This window comes from Eubalaena glacialis, chromosome 5, assembly GCF_028564815.1.
Source record: "Eubalaena glacialis isolate mEubGla1 chromosome 5, mEubGla1.1.hap2.+ XY, whole genome shotgun sequence".
Taxonomy (NCBI): Eukaryota; Metazoa; Chordata; class Mammalia; order Artiodactyla; family Balaenidae; genus Eubalaena; species Eubalaena glacialis.
Genome location: NC_083720.1, coordinates 71729332 through 71744708, shown reverse-complemented (window position 1 = coordinate 71744708; position 15377 = coordinate 71729332). Strand labels below are relative to the sequence as shown.

The window sequence follows — 15377 nt, the reverse complement described above, 5'->3', positions numbered from 1 at the left end:
GCTTGGGAGCCATCTGATGGTAGTTGAAGGCACACATGAACTTGTGCAAGGAAAGAGATTAGGGTGAGATGGTAATCATACCCTGACAGAAACTCTAGACTAGAAGAGGATAAAAAAGATTGCAGAGGAATCTGAGAAGGAGCAACCATGGATGTCTGTCCAAATGGAGGTGCATTCCCTTCTCTGACTAGACTGTGCTCTGATCCTTAAGAATAAACATCAGAGACCACTGCCTTTCCCTCCTTATCAGATGCAACAATGTTCAGTAGTCAGGTATCTGTATAATTTATGGCCCTCTGTCCAGGAAGGATTCTGTATCCTGAAGGAAGTATGATTCATTTAGTAATGGGATGAACCCATAGGTTTTGCCCACAGTGAAATCTCACCTAGGGAGTGGGGTAATAGTTCCAGAAAAGAGTGCAGATAAAGGTAGTTTAACTAGTTTGACTCAATCCATTACCTTTCTGCAGGAGGGCGGCTTGTAGGAATTACATATATCTAGTCATAGCTCACTTGGCTGCCTCAGGGGAGGGCATTTCTTACCACTCCCCCATTCTTTTGTAAAAACTAAATAACAAACAGCTAGGATTTCTGAACTTGAAGTGGTTTTTAAAATAAAAATTGCAGAAGTTGCAAGTTCTTTCCCCAGGTTACAAGGGTGGGACATGTCTTTTGGGGAAAACTATGCAGAGCTTGTATGCCTTGAGGAGAAATAATAGAAACCATCCACCGGTGTTACTCCCATACATTCTCCAGGAGATACCATTACGTGTAGATTATTGTCAGACACAGGAGGTCTCAGGTCCCATGATGAGCATTTTCCCGAGAGTTAACTACAACACCAGGAGAATGTGGTTTTAGTGCCAACGCAGGGGACCATTATAAAAGTAGGGAGAAAACAACGGTGTCATATATTATGGTAAAGCCAAGAAAAGGATTTAAATGTGTCATTAGATTAAGAACAAGGAGATATTTGTTGATCGTGGTAAAAGCAACCAGATTGCAGTGGGCTGAGGCATGTGGGAGGTGAGGAAATGGAGAAAGAGTGGCAGCAACATTTTTAAGCAGCGTGGTCGAGGAGAGAAGGCAAGGCGGGGGGCAGTAGCTGCAAGGCATTATACCTATCAGACAGGCTTTTATTTCTAAAGATTGCGTTGAACTTCTCACTGTTCTTGGAACCTGCCATTATCTTTAACAACTCTCTGGCCTTGCAAGTGTTTTCCCCTGTTCTTGTTATACCTACCCTCCTCCTTGGCCAACTGGAGAGCTTTCATTTACTCAAAGCCAAGCTCCATTTCATCTTCCCTGATGCTTTTCTAGGCTATTCCAAGTAGAGTCAGTCCTTCTTGTCTCCGTGCTCCACCACATGGCTTTCACACGTTTGTATGACTTTGCATGCTAGATTATAAAAATCTGAACACGTTTTTCTTCTTTACCGCCGTCTGAGCTACTAGAAGGCATGCGTTGTGTTTGTTCTTTTCAACCAGATTTGCTAAGTACATACTCTGTGTCTGTCACAGTGTCGGGAGCTGCCCTCATGTTGTTCACAGTGTAGTGGGGGAACAGCTAAGAAAAAAAAAAAAAAATCAACTTTAAAACAGTGTGGTCATGTTTTTATTGAAGTATTTATGGATTAATATGGTGGCAGAGGAGATGTGGGTAGAGAATATCTATATCTGAGAAGGTTTCTAGGAAAAGAAGATAGTGGAGGACAAACAAGGACTGGCTAGCTATGTAATGGGAAAAGTGTTTTAGCACAAAGTGAAAGAGCTTGTTGAATTTAGTAAAATGTAAAAGTTCAATGTGACTGCAGCCTAGAATACTCTTAGAGATTTTGGGGGAGATGAAGCTAGAAAATAACTTAGAATCAGATCATGAAGGGTGTTATAGCCAAATGCCCCAAAATACCATAAAAGCATCTCCAAATAAAACTTAAAACATAGTAGATTTCTGTTACCATAGATCTTATTATAGCCTGACTTCTTTATATGTGTCAATATATTTTAAAAAATAAATATTATATAAAAGAAAAGCCTACTGTGATTAGTTTAATATAGTTACACAGACACACACACACACAAACATACACACTTCACACTTGTGAATTTAAGGATTAGGGTATTGCATACAGGGGACTGAGATAAGATATCTGAGAGCTTTTCTACCGTCTGCCTCTGCTGATGCCTTTCTCCTTGTGCACCATTTGAGCTGTTATGGCCCAGAATCCTTGTTACTATATTTAATTTCCAGTGGCTCCTCTCATTCATTTATTCATGGACTAATTATTGCTTTTTTCCTATGTTCTGGGCAGCTAGATACTGTTGATACATTGAAGAAGGTGGTCTTTGTACTTGTTCTCAATGTGGAGTAAAAGTTGCCAAATGTAGGGGTTGACAGGGAAGAGAGACTGCAAGGGAGATCAATGAGTTTGGGTAGTAAGGTGAAGCATGACATGTCAGAGGCCCTGCAGTATCACTATTGCTATAGGCAGCATATATGGAGAATTGCTAAGCATGAGACTAGAGAGGTAAGGGAGGGAGGGGTCATTGCAGGGCTTTGGAGGCTGTGAGAAAGCATTTGGGCTTCATCCCAAGGGCTTTAGAAATTCAACTGAACAAACTCAGCAGCACTTCACTCTTTGGATCTTCTTTTGCCATATCATGACAATATCTGGGGTGCATCTTGTAGCTTTCTGTTCACTTTCAAATATCAAAGGGCCCAGTCCAGTCCAATTTTAACTTCAATCTCATATGCCATTTAGAGCTTCTCTCCTTTTCTTAGCCGTGGTCACAGGTAAGGGGTGCACAGTGGGTGAGAGGCCATGATCTACTCTTCCTCTCCTCTTTCTGGGTCTTCCAGAGTTGAGGCAAGAAAAAGGGAGATTATAAAAAGGGGAGCAATTCCTTTTTACTTAGCTTATTCTGTTGGTGGTTCTCTCTTGGCAATCAATGACATTTGAATGGCCGGTAGATAAATGCGGGACCTCTCATGGGGCACTCTTGTGATTTCTTCTCAATGACCTCTTTATTATCCAAAACACCAAAAGCACAGCTGGCTTATTCTTTCATGGACCTCTTGTGGCATCCTACTTAGCTCCTGCCCCTGGCACTTTACTTTGTGCCCTTTTGCTTCTGGGTGTCCCTCTCTTGCCAGGCCACCTTTTTCTTGAGTATGGGGAATGCGAGGAGGAGGACACTTTGAAGGTGATTCATACCAGGCTACCTTCTTTGATGTCCAAATTGTTTCTAAGAACTTTACATGTATTATACCACTTCATCCTTAAAGGAAGTAAGTTGTATAATTATCACCATTTTACAGATACGTCAGCTGAAATAGAGATTAAGTGACCTGCTAAAGGTCCAGTACCCTATTCTATCTGACTTAAGATTGCATGCGCCTAACATCTATTTCACATTACTCAACTTATTATTATTGCTGTTATCCTTCAATCTTGTGTTTGAGTCAGTTTTAAATGTGGAAAGAAGACTTTGACAGAGATTCCAAAACTTCAGTCTCAGCCTGCAACTTTCCGTAATACATGACTAGTGTCTATTTTTTAGTCTATAAAGAAGGAAATTTCCCTTTAATGTCCCACCTCCAAGGATTGTTTTTACATATGGTACAATGAAAGAACATGATGTTGGGAAACATAAGGTTTGAGTTCAAATTTTGGCTTTCTCTCTTTTTTTTTTTTAATGAATATGTGAAATGGGAATAGTTCTCTATATGTAATAAGGTTATTATGAATTTTAAATAATAAATTGTATCAGAGTGAATTGCAATGAACATATTCTGCGAATCATTTTAAGTATTTTGATTAGATATATTTTAATAATTTTCTGTTAGAATCTGAACCTTTAGTATCAGTTTCTAATTTGTTTGTAAACCTGCCAGGCATCTAGTTCCAAAGAGAAAGCCCAGGCATCGTGCCCGCACAACAGTCCGAACATGCAGTAGCTGTGGTGCTCTGCAGTTTGTTTGTGTGAGCGTCTTTGCATAATAAAATTTTATGAACTGCACTAATTGGGTTTACTGACACTGCTGATCTGTTCTTAAGCTTTTCACGTTTTGCAATTTTTGCAATGCTAATACTGGGCTAAATTCCTGGTTCACACCCCTTTGAGTACCAACTGAAAGTGTTAGATCTTACCCATTCTTGTATAGTCTCTGGGTGTTATTTCTTCAGTTGCTACATACATGCTTCATAAACCACATTTTTCTTCATTATTGAAGAAACACACTGATAGGAACTTACTCAGAGGAGACTAACCTTTAAAAGCAAAAGGGTATAATGAAATAAATTCTGGTACTTTAAAATACACTCAGTAGGGAATTCCCTGGCGGTCCAGTGGTGAGGGCTCTGCGCTTTCACTGCTGAGGGCTCGGGTTCAATCCCTGGTCGGGGAACTAAGATCCCACAGGCTGCATGGCACGGCCAAAATAAAATAAAATTAAATTAAAAATTAAAATAAATACACTCAGTAAATCAAAGTAAATGAGAAATCACTCCAAGAGCAGTCCTGCAATTTGGTTATGTTTTAGTGAGTAGATATAATTCTTCAGAAATTGGCTACAAGCACTGACTTATAATTAATGTAGCCAGGCACTAAAAAATATGCTGTCTTCACTAAATTAATGTGTCCTTGAAATCATGTTTATTCAATAAACTGTGCAATAGAGAGTGATTTCCTTGTTAGCAATACACTTTATGGAAATAACACTTAGTGGTAGTAAAGACATTAGGCTGGAAATCACATCCTTGTCTGGGTTCTGCCCCTTACAAGCTTGGAAACAGGGCAGTCACTAAATTTATCTATAATCCCATCTATAAAAAGGAGAAGTTGGATTAAATTTCCCATAAAGAGTTTTTCAAATCTTGAAGTGTATGGATTCTTCAACTTTTCAGTCTCAGTTAACAGCCTCATGTGTCCTATACACAGGCCAGAGGATAGCTGCATGCTGATATGTCCTTACGAATTTTTTTTGTTTCTTTCTAAATGTGCTCCTTAGGTGTTTGTGTATTCTCTGAGTGATTTTGTAGTTGATCTTGGTATTATTTATTTCTTTTAGAACCTCGGTTCAAGGGACTAAGTCTTATTTGTATGAAGAAGTTGCATTGTTTTGTACTTTCTGGCAATTTTCTTGTAACACACAAATCAAGTAATTACTATATTAGTATATACTCATGACAAACTTGAGTGTTATTTTAAGAAACCTTTCAAAAATATTCTTTTCAAGTACTGAGAATGTGTGTTATATATGCACTTAAAAGAATCACATGAAAATAATCTGTCTGGAAATCCTGTAGTAACTTAGTGGATATGAAATGAATATTATTTGATTGAAATGTCTCCTTTCCCTGCTATTTTAATCTTGAAAGCAAAACCACAAAAACTAGTGAATCAACTGTATTTATTTGTTTATGTAACTATATGTCTGTATCTATATGCTTTTGTACTAATATATTGAGGTATTCTGAGGAGCACAAAAGCAGAAATTGGAATGAGATAAAGTTAAAATACATATTATTTTCAGGAATAATTATTGTGTCATTATTAAAATAGATTTATTTTTACTCATACTTAAGATTTCTATTCCTGAGAATATTTTAGCATTTAATATGTTTAAATTGTGCTTTATTATTTCTACATATCTTTCTTTAATATTTTATAATATAGCAATCAAAAGTCTGATTCTAAATTTATATTATTTTAAGACTTGTCTTAATGATTGCCATAGATGAAAAAGATATGCAAATTCAAATTTAAGAAGTGCATCATTGGCTGCTGATTACTGAACCATCATGCCAATTTTTAAAAAACGCATCCACCAAGTTTAGATGTTCATCTTCATGTTCTGGATATTTGGTTTTCAAAACAACTTACTATTTGCAATGTCCTTATGCTATCATTAACCAGTATTTCATGGTACAACGTGTGCTTCAGATGAAGCTCATCCTTAAATGTAGTGGGTATAAACCCATATTTTAAGTAGCCTTATTGAAAATTATGAATTTGCTTTTGCATATTTCTTTGTAGAGTTGATTAGTTCATCATTCTTTATGTGGCTAATGAAGAACTCATATTAGGCATAGAAGTGATATCCCCTTTTCTTATTTTTCACTTGTGCTTGTGTAATTATTAGTGTTTTCTTCAATCCATGGTGTCATTTAGAAATAATTTTTAAGTCAATTGTCTATTTACACTAGAGTTAGTTTAATCAAAACTAGTTATTATAACTTGAAAATTCACCTGAGGACAAATCACAGTACACTGAATGCAAATGAATTCAGCATCACTTGACCATTCCCTGTTGTGGCTTCTTCTCTTCCCATAGCATGCCTTTCATGCATGACCATCATCTACTACTTATGGACATAGTGAGAGTGCCAATATCATTCCATATATTATTAGCAAAGCTTAATTTACTTCTTATATTTAGCTAAGAATTCTATATAAACGTAAAGATTCTAATATTTTCTTCCTACACCCAAATGGATGTACATACCCCACTTTGTTAGCTACTGCTCTAAGCTGATAATCTTGCTTCTGCTCACGGGCCCTCACTTAATTGAGGTACAATACAGTTGATTACAGTTATACTTACTAACTTATAACCAACCTGCCCCCCGATATTAGATCCATGTAACTTTCATTGGAGTCACATGATGACAGATAAAACATCTCATAATTTTATAGAAATGGAAAAATTGAATTTGAAGTTTTACAGAAAGTTGTAAAATATATTCAGTTTGCCTGAACAAGTAAATATCCAATGTGTTCACATCAGGCTTGGATTTGGGAGAACCACAGTTGGAAGAAACATTTGCATAAAAATTTGTCAGATAGCAAAAACTCATCTCTTAATCCAGTTTTTTTTAAAAAATTGAGTTACACTTATATAGAACTGAACTTAAAAAAAATGAGTGAACCACAGAGAGTGAGGGTGGATTAGAAGATGCTATTTTCTTCTAAGGATTAGGAGCCCAGAGCCACTCTTTCCTTCCTGTCCATATGTCATTACCTGTGGCCATTTCTTGTTATCTTCTTCCATTCAACTTTTGAGGGATCGCTGGGAATCATTTACTTTCATTTACTTGAGTAAGGTTTGTATAAATGACTTGTTATTGTCATAAGTATGTGGCCTTTTTAATGTCCTTTTTTAAACACATAATTTTAGTTGAGTGAAATTGCCAGTTGCTAAGGTGTTTATTTTCAAACAAACATGTGACGGCTATGGCTTTATGCACAAAGGACAGTTTCTGAATTTCCAATCTCAGGTGCATAAATGAACATTTTAGTTATCTATCATGGAAGTGTCTGCACAAACATACACTGACCAAGATTTTTAATATCCAAAAATTGTCAGTATCGATCATAATTGTGAATTGTACATCTCATCTAAAATGTATACATTCTCTTATCCTAAGAAAGACAGAGAGAGAATGAAAAAAGAGGGTAGGTGGGGAATGAGAAAAGAGAGAGAGGGGGTGAGAGAGAGAGATTGAATAAACCAACTTTTAACTTATTGGAGGATGATAATAGGGGAATTGATCACTAGCTGGTCTGTATGAATATTTAAAAGTACATTTTAACCTGAGGGTGTTTGTTTGCAAAATATTCATATTTTAAGTATTCTAATACTTTGTCAAAGTATTTTATTACAATTTCATTAAATAAACTTTATTGAAATCATCTTCCCCTAATACATTCTTGTTAACAGTATGACATCTCACCATTTTTTTAGGATTAAGAAAGCAATAAGATTTTTTTTTTTATAGTTTCTTTGGCAACAGGAGAGGTCATATAGATCCCACAGTGTGTGTGTTTAATAGTTGTTTCTTTTCCTTTCTTTTTTTTTTTCTACTGAGAATCAGGCTGCCTGCTTGCCTCCTTATTCATTCTTAAGATAAATGATTTGGGACAATCCACCCAGACCCTGCCCAAGCATGCCCCCTTTCCGAGTGGTTCTAAACTATACAATGTAGTAAAGCAGTTTGCCTAAGACCTTGTTCAACTGAAAGACACCAGAGAAAGTAAATTTCTTGTTTTCTTTTCATAATAATATGTAGCTGATTGTGCAAATACACATGATTTATCCCATTGTAAGTGGCAACATTTATTGATAAGATAAAGGAATGATCTTTCAAAATTCACTTCTCAAAATAGCTTTCTCTTTTTTTAAACTATTTATATTATTATTTTTGTTGAAATTTTATAGTGTCTTTGTATCTAAAACATTTATTATTTTCAAAAGAATTCTATTTTATATTTCAGGAATATACAATAGATGTTTTCTTTCGACAAAAATGGAAAGATGAACGGTTAAAATTTAAAGGTCCTATGAACATCCTTCGACTTAACAATTTAATGGCCAGCAAAATCTGGACGCCAGATACCTTCTTCCACAACGGGAAAAAATCAGTAGCACATAATATGACAATGCCAAACAAGCTTCTTCGAATCCAGGATGATGGGACTCTGCTATACACAATGAGGTATGTGTTCAGGTTTGATATGTCGCCTTTAAATACTGAGGAATCTGTGTATTAACCAACCAGCCAACCTAGCTGTCAAGTATTAGCAAGTTGAACATTTTCATAACAGATTATTGAGGTAACCAGAATATGCTTTATAAATGCTTTGATATTTAAAAAATAAAGGTTATGAGTTTGACACTCATCTTAGTGTGTTAAAGCTTAAAAATTGCCTTAGCTGTTAAGAACTGATTTTTTTTTTGGCAGTTTACTTTTCATACTACATTTTAGTTAAGTACAACTTTAATAGTATGATTTAAATTTTTCTTTATGCAAGCACATAATTTTATTTTTAATATCTCATGATATATCCCATCAAATTTTTAAGTGATTTTTAAGCAAGTTTCACTTAATTTAATATTTTAACCCTTCTTATGAAGGGAGAAAAATACTTTTATAACCTCAGAGATGTCATGTGACATCAAGTTCAGATGATTCAATCTTAAAAAATTATCGAAAGAGATATACAGTTGTTGACTCTAATCACTGTTCCATTTGAACTCTTCTCATGAATTAATCTTTTTAAAATAAGTTACTTATATTATGTAACAAAGGAAACAATCACAAATCTAATAAAATGGTGTATAATCTAAAAGGTAAATGTTTGATAAAGACTTTAAAACATAGATAACTTTCATCAGCATCGTATATAGACAGATGTGTATTCCAAGCATTTGATGTACTATTTCATATGAAATGTTAAGTGTTGGATTTCAATTGTGAAAGTTATTTAAGAAGGGGCAATAATACAGTCCTGATCTTTAAAGAAAAAAACTCTTAAGTTCTCATTGCTAAATGACCATTGCCTAAAATGCAAGTTAGCTATTCTTTCTGCTTCTCTCTCTGAATCTTGCAGTATAGATGCCGTATCCCCCTTGATTTTACACGTTAATTAGTCCTGTGAATTAAGACAATGATTGGAAATTTGGGGTTTGGAAAAATATTGTGTAGGGTTCTACTTAAATACTCTCTTGGAAGTATATAAGCTATAATTAAATTGTTGGTTACATTCGTTTTGCTCATTGTCAGAGATTCTTCCATAAGTTCAGTTTAGTCCCTATTTTATCTAATTTACCTTTGTCTGAAATGGAATAGTTGATAATTTTCTTTAAAACAAATTTGCTATGATTACTCTTTAATGTGATCACGTATATACAAAAAAAATATTTCTTTAACATTCATAACCTGTGCCCATAATTTGAATAGTCTAGTCTCAACAAGATATTTCTAGGAGATATATCTATATATGTAACTATGTCTATATTTATATTTATATATATGTATCTATATACAGTATATGATATTCATTTACAATTTACATAATTTTGAAGGGTGCTTCTCTGAGGCAATATTGAATTCCTGTATCAATTTTGCTATATGGTTACTGATGGAATGTTGGGAGAAAATAACATTCTTTTTATGACAGAGGTTTTTTTTCATTTTTTTCTTTAAGATTTCAAATGTTAATACTGAAGTTAATGGGAAAATAACTTTCAAAAATGTGTACATAACTTCTTAACTAACCATATAGTACAAAATGCTTAAAGTATATTTTTAAATAAATATTGTTACTTGAGCTCAGATTTTGTAGGTGCAAATGTCTTCTGAAGGATCGCCTAAATGTGAAAGAACAAAAGCGTATTTAAATGTGAATTAGCCTCATCAGATGCCCTAATGAGGGTCCTACCTCATCATTAATTCTGTTGACCACAATAAGTAGTGATTTATCTTGACTTGACAATCTATGTAAACAAAGAGTGAAATTTTGACTTTTAGGCTTACAGTTCAAGCTGAATGTCCAATGCACTTGGAGGATTTTCCAATGGATGCCCACTCATGTCCTCTGAAATTTGGCAGCTGTAAGTATGGGGATGAAGGTACATGTTTTGGGTCAATAAAATCAGGGATAGCAGCACAACTTAATTGTATACTTTCTTCTCATATGATGGGATGCTTAATACTTGCCCAATAAGATGCAGAAATAAAAAACATACTGATTTCCCTCAAGTAATCAATTGGCTAGCCCTATTGTACTCTCAAATATCATATCTTAATCATTGTGTTTAATTGTCATTTGCTTTACTGCTAATAAAGAACACCCTGTGCTTTTATCAATGTGAAAAAGTAGACTGGGAGCTCCTTGAAGGTCAGGACTATGTCATTTACCTTCTTTTTCAAGTGCTAACTCATTAAAAATGCAAAATAAATGGCTTTTTTTCAACTAAGAATGAAATGTTAAGGATAGATTCAATTGTTTGTTAAAGTAGCGATCAGCCTGTTGCAAATGGCAACAGAGAATAGGTGAAAAAAAAAAAGCTGGATCTCTAATTACCTTTCTACTTTCTAATAATGGAAGGACAAATTCTTTCTAAAATAAATTTGAAGGAGATGATGTAAGTCGATTGCTACATGTGGGCGCTTTCTGTGTACATAAAATATTTCAGAAAAGGCTCTGTGCGTTTGGCTGTTCTTTAGGTCACTGAGGTTGTATCTTATATGTCAAGCAGAAGCATTAGCTCTCCCAGAATAATTGAAAAGAGGGAAGGTCAAATCATCTCCCTAGGCCCACAAGGCATTCAGGGCAGGTTCAGGATAAATTCATGGACACAGCTAAGCAGCTTCTCTCTTTTGTGTGTTCCATAGCCTGACCTTTTCAGAAACCTTTGCTCTTTCTGGCACCTCCATCTTTGTCCATTCTGGGCAGTTTTGACTTTTCATTCTCTTTCATAGAAATGCAGTACTCTCACCTGATACAAATATGTATGACTGAATAATGTGCCTTCTCCCCACAGACTGTATCAAGTGAAAGAAAAGAGAAGAATGGTGGCTAATATGAATGCAAAACCCTCTAATTTTATTGATGGCCATAGTTTTGTGGAATGAGAAGTTCAATCTTGTTTGTTCTGTTCAATCTTACGAAAGGGGTCAGCTCTCTATTTTCTTTGAGAATCTCCTCTTTGTTTAGCTATAAAGCCTTTTTTCTTTCCACGGAAACTATCACTTCGGTACTGGCACTTCTTCGAAGATTATTTAAGATAGTCAATCATGTTATAAAAGTAAACATGATGCTGGAAAAACTACAGCAGATGCAGCAGAGAAAAACTCATTTGCATTGCATAAATGGCATTAAATAGAAAACTGAAAAGCCTTCATACCAAAGAAAGGATTTATTCAAGATGCAGTAATGGTCTAAGAAGGAAAGGCACTTTTCAGTGGACAAGTTAGTGCCATTAAGACACCAAATATAAATGACGTATGATGTCTCAATTCTGAATTTGAAATAAATACACCTGAAAATATTTTAAATGAAATTTTAAAATCCCTTAGAGTGCATCTTCAGAGTAGTGTAATATTGTACATTTGAGAATATGGTTTTCTGTATCTAGAAGTGATGCAGGCAACACACAGAGCTTACTGTTAGGCATTTTTTATTGAAGCAATTGTTTTTGTTTAGTTTTCTCTATATTTATTTTCTGACACATTGAGTAAAAAAGTTGTATATTCTTTTATTTATCCTTGCCAGTAGTAGGTACTTGAGACATAGTGTTAACAGTATGGACACGAGCATGGTGTATAGACTAACAAGCCAACCCAAAACTTAAAATGCTGGCATGACAAATTTTAGCAGAAGCAGCCATGACTTTTTCTTCTAGTCATTTACTCCTCACTTATTTAAAAAACTCCCTTGTGTCCCCACAAATGATAGAATTTCTGGAACTTTTTATCATTGTTCTCAAATAAAAGAAGCATATTTTCTACTAATTTAAAATTTTGAATTCATTTTCGTTTTGCGTTATTCCCGTTGCCTCACATCTTTATATAATTCCTTGCTGTTTAATTTGATTTAAAACTTCCTGAATGGAAATCTAAGAGTATTCTGGGCATTATCCCAAAAGAAATTATAAATTTTCTTTTTGGATAAAAATGATTTGGGGATTGTTTTGGTTATCAAATATTAAGAATCGGTCAGCATGCATTTGATGTTTAATGCAGATTAGGACTCAAAATGGATTATTGCATAAAATTAAATAAAATTATTTAATGGAAACCTAATCTAGATATGGAATTTATAAAGAAATTTGTCTTTCTCTCCTTTTATACTTCACTGAAAAATCACAATGGTCTCCAAGTTTATATGTGTGTTGGTAGGCCAGGAAATGCCTCTAATCTGCATTGCATAACTTTATGCTCTCTCTTCTCTCACCAGACCCCCAATCTAAAAAACATTCCTGCCTAAAAAATGAAATTAAATAATTGCTTTTTTATAAAAGACATGGGCAGGATCAGTCATTTTCTTTAACATATTCTTAGGCTTCTATCCAGATTTCCATCTTTCGTAACAGTAAATAGCAGAATTAAAATATTATGAGTTTATTGATTAATCTAGCAAGAATGAAGTGAGAACATTTTCCTCATGACAGGCATTGTGCCAGGTGCAAGAAGTATAGATATGAGTAAGATAGAGTCCCTCCCATTAGTCTCTTACTAGTTTCTTTAAAATGTCACCTATGTTTGTAGAGTTTCATCTTCTCTTATTTATGTTTAAAGGTAAACATCAAAATTCAAAAGTGGAATTATTATAATTGCTTAAAATAAAACCTCATAATTTATTAAGATCCACAACTACTGAGTACTCTGAGGCCTTCTGATATGAACTGGAGCATGTGATGTCTTTTTGGTTTATTAAATTCTGTGTCATTTGAAATTTTATTGAAGAGAAGGCCACTTGATGATCTGCAAATGCATTGCTAGTTATACACATTACTAATGTTACTTATTTATACATAACAGCAGAATCATCAATGATTAACTAATTGAAATTAATTAATAAAAATTTAGACTTTAGGGTAACTGAATTCATTCATATGCAAGCTGTAGGAATAGATCTGCTATTAAAACAAATACATATATACATACATATAATGATATGAAGTATGTATAATGATATACATACATACATACTTTTTTAGAATGCTATTTCAAAAATTGTTTCACATAATATAATTATTTGTGAATGTAGGTGTATACATGTATTTCACTGATATTAACATTTACTAGTAACATTCTGAAAACCAGACAACACTGTAGTATGTCATTAAAAGGCCACACAGTGAATAAGACACAACATTCACTTTATTGTAACTAATGCTTAAGTGGGAATGGATTTGTAATCACAGACTTTAGATCAAGGTAAGTACCAGGACCACCCCAGAACAATGGTATTAACCTAGAAAACCTATTAGATGGCAGGTAAATGAGCTTTTCCAGTGTCCTGGAGAGCTAGAGGCAGAGATACTGCTGGAGACAGCTGGTTCTTTCTCTCCCTCAATTGAAAATGTGACTGTGATGCTGAGTTTTGCTCAAGGACCAGGAGTAACTAACATTTCTAAACATTCCCTTGAGCAAAAGTGCATAGAAGTTCTTTGAAAGGTCAGTAGTACAGCTGGAATTGTCTGGTTATTCAACTGTGGAGAGACTCTGCCCGCATGGAGAGGTCAGCTGTTCCCCCTACAGGCGCAAGGGAAATGCCAGGGCCAGAGAAGTACTGAGACAAGATAGGCTGCCTGCCCTCCAGCGTTAGAGTCATCTCACTTCTGCTTAGTTCTGTATCCTTGGCCAAATAAATCAGAAAATTATACTTGGTCTGTATGTGATTTGTCTCCTCCTGCCAATCCATAGCTTAATTAGGATGCTATGCAAGTATAGTTCGGTGAGATGTGTGCATTAATTAATTTTAAAATGAACAGGTTTTAAAAAGTGTTTTCAACTTATGAAACTATAGCATTCTGAATTATTTCGCATATTCTGCAAAATTCTCATTCTTCTAATGAAATGCATTGTATTATGATAGTTAAGTCATTTAATTCTTAACTAGGTGAACGTTTTGAAGAAAAACCTACAAAACTAACTACAAAAATAATACCTAAAATAAACACAATACATGTCATCATTATTCTCACATGGACATAAGTTTTTCATGAGTGATTATTATTTCTAAATTAACTGGTTAAATGGGCCTTGGGCATTCATAACCTGTTTACTGCAATGCCGTCATCCACTACCTTGGGAATATGGAGGATGTGTTAACCATCTCAGGGCCCAGTGATTTTTGCAGGCTCTAAAGAGAAATTTGCTCTTCATCTCTCAAAGTGGTTACAGTGAAAATACTCTGTGGTCATGGTTATCTCTCTTGGTCTGCTTCACACCCTTCATATTGAAGTTGTAAATTTCAAAGACACTTTTTTGCCCTAAAAAATACCAATTTTTATAGTAAACAATACTTCTATGAAATATGCAAACTTTGATGCTGGATGTTATTGATAGTTCTTACTAAAATGCTTAAAAAGATTTTTTTCCTGATTTCCTACAGATGCGTATACAACCTCGGAGGTCACTTACATTTGGACATACAATGCATCTGATTCTGTACAAGTTGCTCCTGATGGCTCTAGGTTAAATCAGTATGATCTGCTGGGCCAATCAATTGGGAAGGAGACAATTAAATCCAGTACAGGTTAGTAAAATGAGTCTAAAGAAAAGCTAGTTCCTAAGAAGATTAATGGGTTAACGTCGTTGGAAATGTGTCAGTTTGCTTAAAACCTTTTGCGCCTGAGGTCTAAGAAGAGGCAGCAGACTGTGCTTGGGACCTTTTTAGAAATTCAGAATCTCAGGCCTGACTCCTTACTAAGTCAGAATCTGCATTTTAACAAGATTTCAAGGAGATACCAAGGTGTGCATTAAAGTTTAAAAAACACTAGTCTAACTTATGCTCCGAATTCAAAACATGTGTGTCTTTTGAGACAAGCCAATTTTCCCTTCACACAGTGTTACAATTTCCCTC

The 15377-nt window shown here is 34.7% G+C and overlaps 1 protein-coding gene across 2 annotated transcripts in view; it reads left to right on the top strand.

Annotated features, from left to right (window-relative positions):
* GABRA2 (gamma-aminobutyric acid type A receptor subunit alpha2) overlaps positions 1–15377 on the top strand; it is a 113958-nt gene that overhangs the window by 56624 nt on the left and 41957 nt on the right. For both annotated transcript variants that reach the window (XM_061191351.1, XM_061191350.1), the window contains exons 4-6: positions 8277–8497; positions 10313–10395; positions 14907–15050. In XM_061191351.1, the coding sequence (XP_061047334.1) occupies positions 8277–8497; positions 10313–10395; positions 14907–15050 (448 nt within the window). The remainder of the gene's footprint in view (positions 1–8276; positions 8498–10312; positions 10396–14906; positions 15051–15377) is intronic.